The 17694-nt window shown below is 42.8% G+C and overlaps 4 protein-coding genes across 4 annotated transcripts; 3 read left to right on the top strand and 1 right to left on the bottom strand.

Moving 5' to 3' along the window:
* Positions 1–713: 713 nt before the first annotated feature.
* Positions 714–1400, bottom strand: LOC116364348 (transmembrane protein 215-like). Its single transcript, XM_031817515.1, has one exon. The coding sequence runs from the start codon at positions 1398–1400 to the stop codon at positions 714–716; it is 687 nt and encodes a 228-aa protein (XP_031673375.1).
* A 3568-nt stretch (positions 1401–4968) lies between these two features.
* Positions 4969–7533, top strand: LOC109877303 (NADH dehydrogenase [ubiquinone] 1 beta subcomplex subunit 6). Its single transcript, XM_020469589.2, has 4 exons — positions 4969–5254; positions 5636–5728; positions 6168–6212; positions 7371–7533. The coding sequence occupies exons 1-4, from the start codon at positions 5075–5077 to the stop codon at positions 7434–7436; spliced, it is 384 nt and encodes a 127-aa protein (XP_020325178.1). The 5' UTR covers positions 4969–5074; the 3' UTR covers positions 7437–7533.
* Positions 7534–8512: 979 nt separating this feature from the next.
* Positions 8513–12520, top strand: LOC109877300 (E3 ubiquitin-protein ligase Topors). The gene is made up of 2 exons (XM_031817506.1): positions 8513–8602; positions 9303–12520. Exon 2 carries the CDS (start codon positions 9312–9314, stop codon positions 12036–12038), a length of 2727 nt encoding a protein of 908 aa, XP_031673366.1. The 5' UTR covers positions 8513–8602; positions 9303–9311; the 3' UTR covers positions 12039–12520.
* Positions 12521–13698: 1178 nt separating this feature from the next.
* LOC109877301 (uncharacterized) lies at positions 13699–17451 on the top strand. The gene is made up of 4 exons (XM_020469588.2): positions 13699–13823; positions 14070–14562; positions 16154–16594; positions 16790–17451. The coding sequence occupies exons 2-4, from the start codon at positions 14111–14113 to the stop codon at positions 16824–16826; spliced, it is 930 nt and encodes a 309-aa protein (XP_020325177.1). The 5' UTR covers positions 13699–13823; positions 14070–14110; the 3' UTR covers positions 16827–17451.
* The last annotated feature ends 243 nt before the right edge of the window (positions 17452–17694 follow it).

Below are 17694 nucleotides of genomic sequence, written 5' to 3'. Positions count from 1 at the left end.
CTTTTTTTTTAACAGGAATATCTTTCGTTATTTGTCTGTTCTTGGAGATGTTTACATTTTGAAATAATGTAAGGTAATAATTCTCATCCAAACTGTTAATAATTTGTTTTTAGTAACAAGTAGTAGCCTCTAAATGCTGCGATAGTATATCAGGTATGTGAACAGTAATTACTTGCCATAGTTCAGTACATTGGCAGTGGTATATCCCTTTCTAGTGGTCTCTGTAATTGGTTTGTAATGTGCAGATTGAACTATTTGCATGATTCACGTCGATTTGTGCATCATCTGGGCAGATGTAATCACAAAAACGTTTCATCATTTCTTTATTTAGTAACTATACCACAAACACACCAATGCATTAAATGGATTTTGCTGAATAAGATATGCAATAGATACTTGATCATTAAGACAAAAATATATAAAATAGTGCAAATGTAAATGTCCATTTAGAGAAATATCTTAATGCCCATTTACATTAGATATTTATTCAATATGAAAGAAAAATCCAAAATAAATAGGGAACATACAGTTCATTCATGAAACAAATACTGCAAATGTCTTTCTTATGTTACCTGCTTCAACATTAGTACTGCAGTATTATTTACCTGTAAGATAAACAGGCTTACTATTCATGTCCCAGGTACACCTAAATAGATGTAGTAGTTTACGAATTCCAGTAATAGGGTTTCCCCAGTAGGCTTCAGTATCCACACTTAGACCACAGTCTCTATGCCCCACATAAAATCTCTGGGTTTGGTGTAGCAGTGACCGGGTCTGTACGGAGAGAAGTCCCCCTCGTAGTACACCACAAAACTGTCCCGTTGCTGCTGAGGCACACGATGCACCTTACTACTATAGGCCCCACAGTGACTGTCCATAGAGTAGGACTTACTATCATAGATACTGTAGTTAGAGACACCTGCCATGGCCATCAAGGCACTAGCTGGGTAGCATCGCACCTCATCATGGTTGTGGTTCACTTTATTGATCAGATGACCAGATTCCTTCACTGTTGTAATGGCAATGGATACAGAGTCTGCTCCAGCCCCAGATCTATACCCAGTCTCAGTCCTCTTGTCCCCATCAGGCTCCTCTGAGTCTCTGGCCACCCTGGAAGACTCTTTGGTTCTAGGCATCTGCTTCCTCCTCCTACACTTGCGACAGAGGCAGTTGAGACATTGGCGCTGGGTGCGGAACTTGGTGCAGCCGATGGTTCTGTTAGCCAGAATGATAGCCACCACCCCTGGGAGGCAGATGGCAGGTCCAATGGCGATGAGAGGGATCCCGCCCAGGGTCTCTCCCTTCATGCCCGACATGGTGAACATGAAGCCGAAGAACAGTAAGGGGCTGCTGATGGCCACCACCATCCCTGTGCGGGGGTTCATGTCGTCGACCCTCATGGTGTCCAGCCCTCCACGTCACTGAGTTCGCTCACTTCGAGACGGTACACTCCTCACAGTCCTCTTGTAACACTGTATTCCAGAGTCTGGTGTTTACAAATCAATAAAGAAATAAAGCTGGTAAACTCTACCATGATAGGTTAGGACATAATAGTAGAAAATAGATCTCAATACAGCAATACATTCTCATCCCAAATCCAAGCCCAACCAATCTGTGACCTCCCCACATACAGGCAAGCCCCCTACTACAGTGGTGTCAACCCTCATTACAAGGATAATCTGTCCCAGCAGGAGACGGTTGCTTTTATAGTGAATGAGCACACGTCACAACATCATGGTAAATGAATGCCGCAGTAACATGTGTAGCACCACAAGACTTCTGGGAGCCACTCACAAGATGGGATATGTCGGGCGCATGCAATCTGTCGATCACTCAAATGGCATTGAATGTCTAATTAACACACTTTTCAACCAGGCATGTCATGCCTTCAGCTCTCTTTCTTAGCTATTACGCAGCACTAGTTTGTGTTGTACTTACCTTCTCCACTTCATAACAAATGGTGGTAGGCAACTGCCATATTCACTGAAGTATAAACTTTCCCCTGTCAAAAAGTCAATTGCAGTTTTCCTTTGCAAGTCACTTGAACTACTCAGAAAATATTCACTTTTGAATTAGTAGAAAAACCTCTATCAAATATGAATTATATTCATACTTTATGAATGATTCATTCAATGGAAAAGCTGGGTGTAGTTGGTCTGTGCTGCATCGCCTATTGATGTCTGTCTAGATATAACTGTGGTTGATTGTGTGTTTGGAGACAGTCTAGGGAGGTTGAAGATGGACACATACCCTTTAGAACGGGATCTGACTTACTAGAGGTGGAATGAAAGTAATCCCGAACACTTCCATCTGCTCTGTGGTTCTAGCCAAGAGACACAGTGTGCCTTACCCAAACCACAGACAAAGATATAGAGAAGGAGATCAGCTCTCTGGGTCTAACCTTGGTCCAACAGATGACGATACCTCCTATGAACCTAATTCTGGACTTTGATTTAAATGGCTTCGGGGTGTGTCCTGGCCCCCATTTCAAGGGAAGATGTTTTGACATGGGTCAAGCTTCTACTAGTGAGAGAGGAAGACGCCAATTCCCCCAGTGCTGTCTGATGCATATGGGGGAGTCGGAGATGCTCCTTCAATGGTCTTGTATTTGAGTGATACATGTTAGGAGGGCGGTAGCAAAACCAGCCCCTTGCTGTAAATCAAAACTGGGTGTGTCCCTTTGCTTGTGCATGGGGAGTCATCCTTGGGGTACCAAAATGTTTGGGAAAAATACACGGAAAGGGTCATGGGTTCATTGATTTTCATGCAACTAAAGAGAGCCTGGTTTGATTGCCACTGTAATGTTTTCTTTATCATGTTTTACTCTGAAGACAATGGCACTATCGCTCTAACAACTTTGACCTACAGATGTAGGATCTTTAATATGAGACAGTCTGCTACAGCAGGAAAATATCCTGCAGCAAGAGGAAATTAGAATTATTATGTGGATTATAGTTAATGGACATTTTGTAGGGGTTGACACATCAAGTCTGAAATTTCAAAGTGGAAAACTACACATTTTTTATTTCCTGCATTGCAGGAACGTTCTCCTGCAACAGGGTGATTGAATAAAGATCCTACATCTGCAACAAACCTTTTATTTTTTCACTTTTTCCTAATATGCTGTAGTCAAAGTCAAAAAAAAGTCAAAAAGTCAAAAAGTAAGATATATATACATATACTTCTCATAGAGAAGCTGTACACACACAGAGGAGACATACACTGATAAAGGTGGAGGAGAGGCCATTCTCCTAATCTAACTGCTATTGGGGTTATATCCGCTCTCGTCAACCTTCTGTGGTTTCTTCGGCACTCATCGGGGCGAGTGCCAACTTCCTGCAAGGAACGGAAGGTTTAGATAGAAGCTGCAGGTTGGATTACTGTACACTTGGTGGCCTCGGAATTCCGCCTGATATAAGTCTATATTGTGCAAATCCTCATGGACTCTGATGAAAGGCTTATCAGTTTGCTAAACTATCTCTGCAGATAGTTGTTAATGATGCATCATTTGGGGCCTGTGTCATTTAAATGACTCTGGTTTGAAAACAATTCCCAATGCATTTCATAGACAGGACTGGTGCATATCTTTCGTTGGATGATGCCAATTCTTATGATATGCTACTAAAATAAATCAATATTGATTTATTCTTGGGCACGTTCTGTACACATGTAAAACCGTCACAGCGTATCTGATTTGGAGTAGATCGTATTTCAATCAGATCCAAATGCAAAGACAACACACATCAGTTTCAATGGGGAAAAGTCCACTTGAAACAGAGTTTACGTCAAGCCTTTATGTCCTCTGTACTTTATTCCAATATATATATTCCAATATATATAAGCCTATATATAAGCCTATGGTCAGTTGGAAATAAATTCATAATTATAATAAGAAAAGAGAGACATTTCAGATGGACATATCAGTGGTTTTATTTGATGAGTGACATAAAACATCCGTATTTTATATATTTTTCATGTCTTGAGTATTTCGACACTGTCTGTCATCAGAAAGCAATCATGTTGTTTTACAACCCAGTACGGGGAATGGAGGGAACACTCAACTATATATTTGGCTGTAGTACTACTGTCAGGAGAACACACTATTTCTGTTAATTGATTTATGTATTGATGGCAACTTACACACTAGTTGACCTACTCTGTTACACTCTGCATCACATACGGATGAATGATTTTGTGGATGTGTTGATAAAGTCCACTATATTTCAGAAGACATTGATATAGTTTGCTTAACAAATTGATGATCAAGACAGTTGACTATACTGTATCACTAACTATTGATAATACATCACATTATAACTAGTCCTTATATAACCCATATTATGTACAAATGTCAAACATTTCATCTTGTATTTTAAGTGTAATGACTAATGATTGAAAAAGCCCTCTGAAGCAATAATGTTTGATGATAGCTAAGGTTTCACACCTCACCAGTCTATACTGGGCACAGATTAGATTACAGTTTGTCCTAGTCACTGTGCTTCTACATCTGCATTGTTTGCTCTTTGGGGTTTTAGGCTGGGTATCTGTAAGCACTTTGTGACAACTTCTGGTGTAAAAAGGGCTTTATAAAATACAATTGATTGAGGACTTGCTTATGCCCTCGGGACAATGGTAGAATGGTCATATGGTGAAAACAGTTTATAATGCTGCATCCGCATCCAAACAGAAAACTCATTATCATTCAATGTTTATGACATCTTAATAGTAATTCACAAACGCATTTACCATTATAGTAAAAAGCATATGGATACATAATACAGAGTTTCCTTAATTTTGGATGAATGTAAAAAATGTAGTAAGCAATTGTGTGTAGCATATTTTGCACAATGCATCAGAGAAATCAGTGATCATGAAAAATCCCTGTTTTGTTTCCTCCTCCAGTCCCGTAGATGTCACTCACACACTCAGCCAATGGGGGAAATGTGTATTTACCGTTGTCGTTGACTGTTTTCTTCTTCATGAGTTTTGGCTGTGCACTCCATGGCGGTGTCCTCCATGGTGTCATTGTAGTGAGGTTGAATATCAAGAAAACAAGAACTAGCCCTTCTTAATCATGACTGGTTACACAGCAGACGAAAAGCTCCGCGTAGAGCAGATTTCAAACCTCAGGAGGAAATGGCTGAAGGACCAAGAGCTCAGTCCCAGAGAGCCCGTGCTGCCAAAGACAGCCCACGGGCCGGTGGCAAAATTCTGGGCTGGCTTTCTGGAACCTAAGACCCTGTGGAGACTTTACGTGAGTTCATCATTTTGGCCATTTCATTGTACTATATCAACGAACAACACTGTGTGAATTGGATTAGAATGACTAACTAGCTAGTATTTGTGATAGCTACGTGCTATGTTTTTGTTTTGAGACGTCGGTGTTACTGTTTACTAGCTAGCCTAGCCAGTTGCATGGGTCGCCACTAGTGACCATAGCCACATTGACTAGTATTCTCATGCTTGGTGTGATGCCAGTCACCTGTGCCACTGCCAACCTGAATGTAACATAGCTACTGGCATGTTGCTAACCAGTAGTTGTACCGAAAAAGTGCATCAACTGTTGTCAGCAAGAAATCAACAACACCTGTTAACATTTGTGACACACGTCCCCTTTGTGTTGCTCTCTTTCCAGACCTACAAAGTCTACACTGGTGGAGTGTTCGCCTTGACCCGGTTGCTGATCCCTGCCTGGGTTGTGCATTATTATGTGAAGTATCATGTTGCTGTAAGTTCAATCAATTCAACACCAATTATATTGTCTTTTCATTCATGTAGTAATGTTGTTGTTAGGAAAACCTGTTCCTGGAGTGTAAGAGGATTTTGGCCCAACCAGACACCACCTGGATTCTTCCAACCACCTCACAGGCCTAATTGGTTCGATTTAAAACACCAGGCCTCCCAGCTCTAAATCAGACTTGATTTAAAAGGCTGAGACCTAATGGTCAAGAAGACTGATAATGTGTTTGACCTTGGATGTTCAAAGTTAATTGTTCTCCGATTTATGAAATGTTATTATACAGTAGTGGATTGCAGTTTTTAGCCCTGTGTTGTTGGTGTTCATTCACTATACCTGCTCTATTGAAAGTTGTGTCATGCATGTGTCATAGAAGAGTCTTCAATTCAATCTAAAACATTGACCTGTCCTGCTTGTGTGTTTGTCACAGAAAAAGCCCTATGGCATCGTGGAGCTGAAGCCCAGACTGTTCCCTGTAAGTACATCTCATGTGTTGTTATAGGAACAAGATTAAGCCTAGTCCTGGATGAAAAAACACATACAATGAAGAATCTCCATTGTAAGTGCTTTTTAGTCCAGACTACGATTGATCTGTGTCTGTGAACTGGCTCTTAGTCTTACAGTGGATTCACTGCCCACTGGGCAAAAACAGGTTGAAACATACATTGTTTCCATGTCATTTCAACTGAAAAATGCAAATGTCAACATGGAAAACTAATTGTTTTTGCAAAAGTCAATAATGCACGGGAATTTTGTATTTTTTTCACCCAACTTTTAACCTAAATGACCGGGTTGATTAAACATTAAATTCATATTAGTTGACAACTCAACCAAATGTAAATCAAAAGTAGATGTTGAACTGCCATCTGTACCCAGTGGGTGGGCAGAAGGGTTGGGTTAAATACGGACGACACATTTCAGTTGAACAACTGACTAGGTATCTCCCTTTCCTTTTGTATTGATGATTGGACAAGATGGCGCCGACAGAGGGTCGCCTCACTTCTAGTCCTTAGGAAACTTTGCCGTGTTTAGTTTTTTTATGTATTATTTCTTACTTTGTTAGCCCAGAAAATCTTAAGTGTTGTTACATACAGTCGGGAAGAACTACTGGATATCAGATTTAGATGTGTGTGTATTAGGTTTTGTTGTGGAATTGTTCGATTTCTTGTTAGATATTGCTGCATTGTCGGAACTAGAAGCACAAGCATTTCGCTACATTTGCAGTAACATCTGCTAACCATGTGTATATGTGACCAATAAAATGTGATTTATTGCTTATAGATTTATTAACAGATGCATGTGACACAATGGTGCAGTTTACAGTAAAGAACCGAATTGCAGTGTAGCTTATATATAAACTGCACTGTAATTGTGGCCTACAATGGTAACACAAAATAATGTATTTTAGCAGATGCTTTTATCCAAAGCGACTTAGTCATGCATGCATACATTTTACATATGGGAAATCCTGGGAATTGAACCCACTACCCTGGTGTTACAATAGTCATGCTCTACAACGGACCACAAAAACCCTGGATTCCCAGACAGCTTTCCTAGACCTTGTAATGAAAGATTAGGGACATCTAGCAACTGACTCTTTCATTATCTGTTAATTTTCCCTGTCTGTGTTCAGGGCGACACCATCTTGGAGACGGGAGAGGTTGTTCCAGACCTCCCAGAGAGCCATGGTCACCACTGAAGAAGACATAGTTGAAAGAATTACACAATGTCTTTTTGTCCCTGCCCTGTTGTAAAAACTTTATGTATATGTCATTAAATAATATTTACAATACTAATACATGTCAGCGAAGTATATTTGGACGAGAATGTGGGGGAAAGAGTGCTGCATTTATTTGAGTAATTCAGATCCAGTGTTTCAATCAAAATGTATTAGTCACATGTGCCGAATACAACGGGGCAGTTAAAAAAAAATACAGATAAGAATTAGAAATAAAAGTAACAAGTAATTAAAGAGCAGCAGTAAAATAACAATAGCGAGACTATATACAGGGGGGGTACCAATACAGAGTCAATGTGTGGGGGCACTGGTTAGTTGAGGTAGATGTAGGTAGAGTTATTAAAGTGACTATGCATAGATGATAACAACAGAGTAGCAGTGGTGTAAAGGGGGGGGGGGGGGGTCAATACAAAAAGTCCAGGTAGCCATTTGATTAGGTGTTCAGGAGTGTTATGGCTTAGGGGTAGAAGCTGTTTAGAAGCTTCTTGGACCTTGACTTGGCGCTCCGGTACTGCTTGCTGTGCGGTAGCAGAGAGAACGGTCTATGACTATGGTAGCTGGAGTCTGACCATTTTTAGGGCCTTCCTGGAATAGTGGTCCTGGATGGCAGAAAGCTTGGCCTCAGTGATGTATTGGCCGTTCGCACTACCCTCTGTTTAAACGTTTAAAATAAGAGCTTTGCAAACGATTTGACACAAGTAACCAATAGTGTAACCAAACTCACAATCATATTTGATGTTTGTATATTATGGATGGCTATGGTTTATTAGTACACTACTGTCGTTTATGTCCAGATTAGGTTGCTTTCCAGCTAATTCATCCTCTGTGTTAAAAGTTACTGTCAATAGGTGGCGCACGAGACCATAAAAAAAGTACTTCACGCCAAAGCGGAAGGTCAACACCCTCCAGTATACCATCATCCTTTGCGTTTTTTTAAATGTAGCATTACATCACGGTATGAAACAGGAGGCCAAGTCCAAAGAGTGTGGTAAACAACTAAATTAATTTACTTCTCTTTAGTACATATGGAAATAGTGAAATATGAAAATATAATATGAGAGGATTTGAGTGTTGTTGCCGACAGGATTCTTAGACATTTGCCTCGGATCCTCGGCTTTTTTTTTTTGGTAAGCAAAGGGACGAAAGATGGCTAGCTGAAGCTATTTTGCTCATTTACCCAAGCTGTCATTTATCACAATTCAGACTCACAAACATGTCATGAATACATAATTTCTTGTCAGGATTATCGGTCAGAGATTAGGGCCAGAGTCAACCATTATGAGTGTTCACTGTCCAACCCTAGATGAGTCAGAACAGCTAACGTAGCTGCTAAAGTTATCTATCGAGCTAGCTAACGTTAACCTTACCAAGTAAAAGACACGTTCAAGTAATATAACATTACATGGGAAGTTATTGGGCTTTATTATCATTTTACAACTGTGGTGAGCTAATTGTAAGATTCTGTTGAAATTGGTTGACAGTCATTTTGCCATCTATGGTCAATGTGGCTAAATGGCTCTGACACAGTCAGCTGTGACCCCTGTACAATCTTTATTATTATAGTGTTCTGATTATGTAACACATTGGATAATGACAAAATGTTTAGATGCTCCTCTTGCAAAATTCTTCCCTGTTTGCAGGTTGAATTAATACCTTTGAAATTATATGTAAGGGTGTGTAGATGAAAGAGTTGTCTCTGCATCTGCCAATGGGCCTAGCTAGTGACAGTATATTACAGAAAATTAAGTTTGAACAAAGTCAGTGCTGTGTTGTGTCCCTTCTTTATTGAAAACACTGTTTAACATGAGGCAATATTTTCTTCCCTAGACTATCACCATGGCAGCAGCAAAGATGACCTTACGGCTACGCAAGAAGAGTGCCCTGGACAAGTCCTCTGAGGTTTTGTCTGCCGAGGCGTCTCCAGACTCTAAGTGCCCCATCTGTCTGGACCGATTCAACAACATGGCCTACCTCGATCTCTGCTTGCACAAGTTCTGCTTCCGCTGCATCCACGAGTGGTCCAAGAACAAAGCCGAGTGCCCGCTATGCAAGCAGCCATTCAACTCTATCTATCACAGTATACAATCAGAGAAGGACTTCAAGAAGTATGACCTGCGGCCCACGGAGAACGGTTCCTTTGGGAGTTTCGCAGGGGAACGGTTCCGCTACCGCACCACGCTGACGGGGGCGCGTCGGCAGGACCAGAGAAGAACATCCCCTCCCCCCGACAACGGGGTCATGTTCGAGGCCCTAACGGGGGCTTCCCCCCCTCCTCGACAGGACCGAGGCCTCCGCCGCATGATGGCGCGCCTGGCGGCCAGGAGGCGGGCAGAAAGCGAGGGCCGGACCGTGCGCAGCCTCCGTGAGCAGGAGATGATCAAGTTCAGACGGGCGCTCTACCGGCGAGGGGTGCGAGTGCGGAGCGTGCGAGACGGTGGCCGTTCCCGGGACATCTCGGCGGAGTTCTTTCAGAAGAACCCGGCCTGCCTGCACCGCCTGTTGCCCTGGCTGAAGAGAGAGCTGGTGGTGCTGTACGGCGCTCACGGCTCCCTGGTCAACATCGTGCAGCACATTATCATGTCCCGCATCACCCGCTATGACATGGAGGACCGGGCCATCCACGAGGAGCTGCAGCCCTTCCTCCAGGCCCGCACCGATCACTTCCTGCATGAGTTTGTCAACTTCGCCCGAGCACCCTTCAACATGGAGGCCTACGACCAGCATGCCGTCTACGACTGCCCTGCGCCGTCCTCGGACGAGGGCAGCAGCTCCAACTCCTCGGTGATTGCCATCTCAGAGGATGAGGAGGAGGGCGATTCTGTGGAGCTGGACCCCCCGGGGGACCCCATGTCCGGGGGCGCCCTGAGCCAGTCAACATGGGACGACGAGACACCCGGACCTTCGTACTCCACAACAGAACCCACCAGGGCCCTGCTGCTATCCATCAGAGACTCGGACTCAGAGAGCAGTGTGGGGGAGGAGTGCGGAGCAGTGTTACAGCCAAAGGCCCCTCGCCTGACTGCGGACTCTGCTTGGGTGAAAACCGACAAGGAAGGACAGGCGTGTACCTCCTCTGGCGATGAGGATTGCATCATCGTGGGCTTTGTAAAACCCCTTGCTGAAAGGACTCCGGAGCTGGTCAAGCTGTCCTCTGACTCAGAGGAGTCTGTTCTGGAGGAGATCAAAGATGAAGTGCCCAGGCTGCTTCAACACATCCGCTTCACCAGCCTTAGCCCCGCCTCCTCTCAAGGCCAATGTCCTGGGAAGGCAGAGGGGGTGGAAAGGAAGCAAGATGTATCGTGCTCCAAGGAGAGACGTAACACCTCACCCTCAATTAGATGTGAGACATCATCCAGTAAGTCAGCAAGCAAAAACAGAGGACAAACTGAGAAAGACGGCAGGAGATGTCACAGTCGAGATAGATCTAGAGAGAGGCCACGGTCGAGAAGCAGAGACCGGGGGAGGAGGTCCAGGAGCGCCGACCGCAGCCGCTCGACCAAGAGCCCGGCTATCTCCATCAACAGCGACAGCACTCTGTCCAGAGGCAGGAGGCAGTCACGCTCCCAAAGCCGCGACCGCTCCCACACTAAATGGGAGAAGACGAGGGACAATAAAGATAGCAGCCGATCAGGCCGCAGCCACGACTCATCGTCGCACTCCTATCACTGGCACTACTACAGCCGGGAGAGTGAGAGGGACAGCAGTGCCACGCTCTACACAGAGAGGAGGTCCTACTACTCCAGCTCACACAGGAACATCGATTGCAGGTCCCCGAGCCAGAGTCCTGATTCCCACCGGCGGGATAAGAGGCGCTCCAGAAGTCGTTCCAGCACCTGTTCGCTGTCCGGCGCTCACAGGAAGTCTCGTCACGAGAAGCCCAGCGGGAAGAGAAAGTACAAATCGAGACACCTGGAGGAACCTGCCCCCAAAGACCAGTCCTCCAAAGCCCTCGACGAGCCTCCCTCCTCCACCACCTCGTCCTATGTGAAAGACAAGAAGAAGAGCAAAGAGAAGCGTCACAGGAAGTCCAAGGAGAAGTCTGGGGGGAAGAGGAGCAGGAGCCTCAGCGTGGAGATCATCTTTGAGGGCAGCTCCTCGGAGCAAACCAGGAAGCACCAGAAGAAGAAGAAGAAGCACAAGAAGAAGGGCAAGAGGCACAGGAGCAAAGACCGCACAGGGTCCAGGAAACACTCGCCCACTGTCATTACCATAGACAGCGACAGTGACCAACATACTGCCGCAGGCGCTAACGATGCTAACCACACCTGCCCGGTAAGCAGCAGCACAAGCAACAGCGTGCTAGCGCCTAGCACAACCACCACCACAGGCAACCCTGCAGACTCTGGCCTGCTGGAGTCCATGTTACAAGACTGGGAACAGCAGATTCCACCTGTGGGTCTGGACAGTGGAGTGCTGGAGGCCAAGCCTCCTATAAATGTTGCTGCTGCTTCTGACACACCCACACATAGTGAGGGGGTTCTGTCCCAATCTGCCTCTGCGGATGAGGCGAACTCTCATAGCCCTTCAAATGACAACACAAGTCATTTTTTGGAAGAATCATAATGCTGGCCTCGGTGGGTAGGAAGACATTTAATTTAAAATTAAAAGTTTAAAAGTTAGTTTTACACCTCACTATGTAGGATATTTTATATCTACTGTTCTGCCAAAAGGTGCTCTTTCATTTGGGATGTGCCACTTTGCTGTATGAGGTTAAAAAAAAGGGGGGGGGGGGGGTTAAAGATTGGGGTTTATTTGTCTTATTTACAGTGACTGTCTGTAAAGGCCTACATTTAAAAAGTATTTGTATAAAATACTTCAACTAATTTCTTATCAGTCATTCATTTCTATGCATCATTCTCAGGGATAACATGGGCAATAAAGCTGATGTAGCTTGTACCGTTGTGTTGAAACCAAACAACTTTTCTACCTGCTGCTCATGTAGTCTGATGGAAACTGCTCTTAATACTGGCCAATAAATCAACATGGGAAAGACTGTTGTTGTAACTGTGGAGTTGTAAATAGTAATAAATGTTTCTAAACTGAAATCAACAGCTGATATGACCTCCTGAATAAGTCAGCATTGGCCAGTGGCTCGTCGTTGGAGGCCACATATGTAATGGTTACTGCCTGAGTGGGTATCCTTTCATGTGGATGGCATGAGAGTTCTAGACCCTTACAGATGCTACTAGGATTAAGATGCTAACACCTTACTGAAGCTGATTCTAGTGTGATAAAGGAACATCAACTTGCCAGTTGTGCAATAACAGAATTCTTGAAAGTAATGAGTATCATAATGTCCCCATTAGATTAGGCTTCTTATCTGAGTGGGCACGGTTGCTTTTCATCTGAGATTTGATAAAAATTATGCTAAACTGTTGGGACAAGACAACAGTGGCGATTTTAGCATGTACTTCTTGGTGGGGCAAACTAAAAATATATGTTTTTAGATGCATGCCATCAAAGACACAACACTAAACAATTCATTAATTGCCCTATAACGGTGACAAGTGTTGCCCACAAACTGTTAAGGCCTAAATAAAGCTGTCCCAACAGCAGAGCTTTCTTTACAGCACAATGGAGTGAATCCTTTGGGATTGTCTGGCAGCGAAACAGAGAAGTGCTTGGCGAGTTCATGTTCCCATGGGATATCGGTTACTGCTAAGGAGTACTGTCTGCATTGATAGCTGTGCTTGCTGTGGACCATGTGAGGAAAACCTGCACGGAACTGCCATACTTCGCTGAGGGAATATCTATAAATAGTGAGTAACCACAACGGTGGGGTGCTTTTTTTGTTGCTCCAACGCGCCCCAACGGGTTAAGTAAGCTTGACATAATTTGGACATGGGTTGTGCATGAAACATTGGGGTTTATTATTTTTTATTTATTTTGATGTGGTGCTTTGAAAATGTAATAATACACATCTTGAACCTTATGTATGTTCTCTTGGTGGAGTCATTTACTGTTTCAATTTAATTGAATGCATGGCTTTGACACTGCCTGGGTGTCAATGCAAACCTATAATCATTACATCTGAAGTTAATACCCTAGTTGTCATCACCCTAGATAGTTTACAATAGGGATTCTTATTGGAGATGTCCTTCTCACCTAACATCCCGAGATATTCTATGTAAGGTAATATCGTGAGAGTCTAATTCGAACCTGGTGAGAGGGTTACATTTGTTTTTGCTAAAAATGTGGCTCCCTTCCTTGAATAACAGGTCGCCACTGCAAGAGTAGACCAGGAAACGAAACCTAAATAGGTAAGATTGGCCTGCAGTCAGGAATTGAAACCTAAGCGCTAGGTTTCCTAAACATACGGAGTATTCCTGCATTTGTCAGCAGCAGCAGGTAAGAACGGTCTCATCTGTTATTTGACACACATTAACTTATTACTGGACACTTGGCTATCAAACAACCCCTGTTTACTTACTAAATAAGTCTTTACATGATCGTGTTATAATGCTAGTGTAATAATTCAGCATATTTTGAAATATTATTCAGCCATAACAATTTAGTGTAACAGTTCCAGCCTTAGGAATTTTTAATTATGTTACATTGCAATTACAATTTGTAAGTTATGTACTTATATTACAGCTCATTTCAGCAGAGGTGTATTTAACAGCAGTTTGGTTACTATGGATGTTAACCCTGATTCCCCATACTACATCAACTTGCTTGACAGCAAGTCTCATCCTGAAGATCACAGAGAATATGTGATGTTTCATGGCTGCTCAAAAGAGGGCGCAGAGTTGATTAAGAGGGACGGCTTCAAACCATCAAGTGCAGATAGAATGCTTGGTGCTGGTGTTTATGTTAGTCGGGACATCCGAAAAGCCTGTAAATACCCTCCTGATGTTCCTGACTCTGAGAAAAGAGTACTAAAAGTCAGAGTGAATGTCGGCAGGGTTAAGGTCATAGACAGGCAGAACCACACCATGCAGAAGACATGGCACACTGTGCATGGCTTTGACACTGCCTGGGTTCCTCCAAATGTTGGCATGGTACTGTGTAACCAGGAGGAGGACTGTGTCTATGACCCAAAGAGAATCAAAGTCATCGAGGTCATGAAGGTTACTGAAGATAACTTGTAAGTATGAAAAAGACTGCACTCTTTTCAAGAAACCTAAAGGGATAATCAACCCCAACCCATGAATTATTGTGATTGACAGTGTTAAACTGATAAATAACACTAATATGTGAAAACAGTATTTTTTGGTGAACAAATGTTTAATTTTGTCGTTATAACAAGGTTGGTAGCAACATATGAAAATCGTTGTAGAAATCCGTTGCAGCTCAAGTCAACTACAAAATCCACCGTGCAATGCTATTTCTTTGGGCAGCTGGCTAGCTAGAAAACGTCGCTACACACAATACTACCAAAGGGCTGTAAAACTAACCCAAGATAGACCAGAGCCTGTCGTTTCCAATGGAAGCAAACAAATCATAGTGGGCAGAAAAATCAAGGTGGGCAGAGCCAAGCACGAGCTAGCGATTTCCTAAGGCGCGTTCTAGCATTTATTTGCATATTTACATTAGGGAACGCCTACTCTGAAGTGTCCGTGTGCAATAACTAAATTCGCCCTTTTGCTCCTAAATATTTTCGAAACTTCGGCAAAAGGTAAAGTCTACTGAACTTAGTCCACTATGTTGTTACAGGGTGTCGTTTTGGAAACAGTAAACTGTATTGAGTTGAAATGTTTAATCGATGAGAAAATGTGTAGAATGTCGTCCAAAATCCATCTCGCTCAATCTTGTCCCACTGCCAGGGACTGGGCTTCCTCTCTTCACCATATTTGGCAGTGAGTAGAGACCAACCAAACGCTTCACATTTGTTTTTGAACCTTTATTTAAGCACAAATTCTTATTTACAATTACAGCCAAACCCAGACGACGCTGGGCCAATTGTGCACCGCCCTATTGGACTCCCAATCACCCATGTGATACAACCTGGACTCAAACCAGGGACTGTGGTGATGCCTTTTGCACTGAGATGCAGTCGTAGACCACTGCGCCACTCCTGAGCATGTATACATCCAGTGAAATATCTGGCTCATTCTTCTATCTGTGATCATACGAAAGTCAATATCAGCGTGTAATGTAGCTAGCTGTAAAAATCGGCTAAACAAACTGCACTGTTAATTTAGGAGTCTCTCACCCAGTTCAATTTGCAGTTCATTTCTGTCCAGAGCAGTGCAGAGTACGTTGCTATGGCAACAACGGCTCTTTCCCACGTTTCCCACAGACACACGCAGAAGAAACTTGAGTTAAATAATTTGGTACACTTTTTAGATTGAGCACATCTAAGTGAATTATATACTTTGTCATGAGGATATAGACTAGTATGCCATATCATCTATAGGCTAATTTGGTGATCTGGAGTGCAGGTAATTGTTTTAAAAGCATTATGAAATGTTATAGTGTCTATCTGCAGTGAGGAGAACCATATGATGCGTTCCTACACGATTTCCTGATTTCACAGAAGGACCACTTAGAAAATTGTTTTTTCACCCACTGATAAAACATAGGCTTTCACCAAATTGACATGAGTTTCATCATTTTTATTTCTGTGGGTGGATTATCCCTTTAAAGATAAAATATCTTACAATTTGAAATAATGTACATAGGCCTACTGAATCCAATATACTTTATGTGAACAAAATGGTCTCCCTGTCTTACAGATCTCAGTATGATCATCTACAGAGTGGAGTCTCCCCTGAGGACAGCCACGTCTACGTGATGTATCATGGAACATCAAAACAGATTGCTGTGGATATACAGAGAAATGGATTCAAACCTTCCAAAGATGGGATGCTTGGTGCCGGTGTCTACCTCAGTCGAGACATTCGAAAAGTCATTAGATACCCCCTCAACACCCCATTGATGACCATTCCTGACTCTGATAGGATGGTTCTGAAAGTAAAGGTGGATGTAGGCAGAGTTAAGGTGATAAAAAGGCAGAGACACCCCATGCAGAAGACCTGGCACACTGAGCATGGCTTTGACACTGCCTGGGTTCCACCTAATGTTGGCATGGTGCCGAGCAACCAAGAGGAGGACTGTGTCTACGACCCAAAGAGAATCAAAGTGTTGGCAATGCTGAAAGTGCCCAACTTAAAGAAGTAAGTGATATTGAGCAACATTCACCTATAACAACTAGACAAAAGTAGTACTATGCTTGCAGACATATAAAGCAATCATTAATCATTTTCCAAGAAAGGCTTGAAAGAGTTATTGATACCAGCACATACGCTATGCTTACCTCTCTTTATGCAAGTTTTGATTGAGACATTTTGTATTGAATTCTCTTTCCCCAGTGTAAACCCATGGTTGAACAATCCACTGCAAAACTGATGGTGTTCTGCATTCAGAGGGAGCATCAACTCATGGTCATCAGAAGAGGATGGTGTCGGGTTCACCTAGGGGTCATGATTGGGGCTGTACCAAATTATTTATATATTACAATAATTGATTATGCTAATGTTGTATTAATAGAAGGGGAGGGGTTATGAGACCCCTCCCTCTTTACATTTATAGGGTCCTAGACTACCGATTAACAATATATTTACACATTGAGATTTTAATGCTCTCTCTCTCTTTATTTATTTATTTATATATATAAAGAGACCCCTCTGAGACAGAACTCTGCAGGGGAGTGTAGGAGATAAGACTACACAGACATTCCACTATAAATCAACTTGGACAAATTTACTGCTAAGCTTTTAGATAACACACTAAAAGGATTGTTTATATAGCTTTGTAGGCATGGTTTTGGTCTCATGAGTAAAAGGTAATGACGTTGGCAGTGACATCACTAAAGGCTGGACTTCGGGTTTGATAAAGTAACATGGGACCTTTTTGTTTGATGCAGAACTTACTGGGAAACATGCGTGCTATGTTCCTGATGTCAACTTCTGTCTGCAATTGCATTAATAAAGGTTTTTGAATGATTTAATTAAAGATATTGTCATAATGCTAATTTCACCAATGATTGACAAGGAACAAGGAAACGAACCCTAACATTTGGCGAGCTTGCCAGGAGTGAGTGTCACCCGGTTGGTGGAGATTCCACACCATGGTGCCAGAGCTCATAGGAAGAAGATGCTATATTTCACAATGGGCCTAATGATGATTTGACATGGCAATCTATATGCAATCAATCATATGACCTTATCATATCAAATATTTTTGAAATACAATCAATCATATTTCCTTTATGTCA

Source organism: Oncorhynchus kisutch, unplaced genomic scaffold (assembly GCF_002021735.2).
Source record: "Oncorhynchus kisutch isolate 150728-3 unplaced genomic scaffold, Okis_V2 scaffold1050, whole genome shotgun sequence".
In the NCBI taxonomy this organism is placed as follows: Eukaryota; Metazoa; Chordata; class Actinopteri; order Salmoniformes; family Salmonidae; genus Oncorhynchus; species Oncorhynchus kisutch.
Note: the sequence above shows the minus strand (reverse complement) of the source record. Positions and strands in the feature narration are given on the sequence as shown.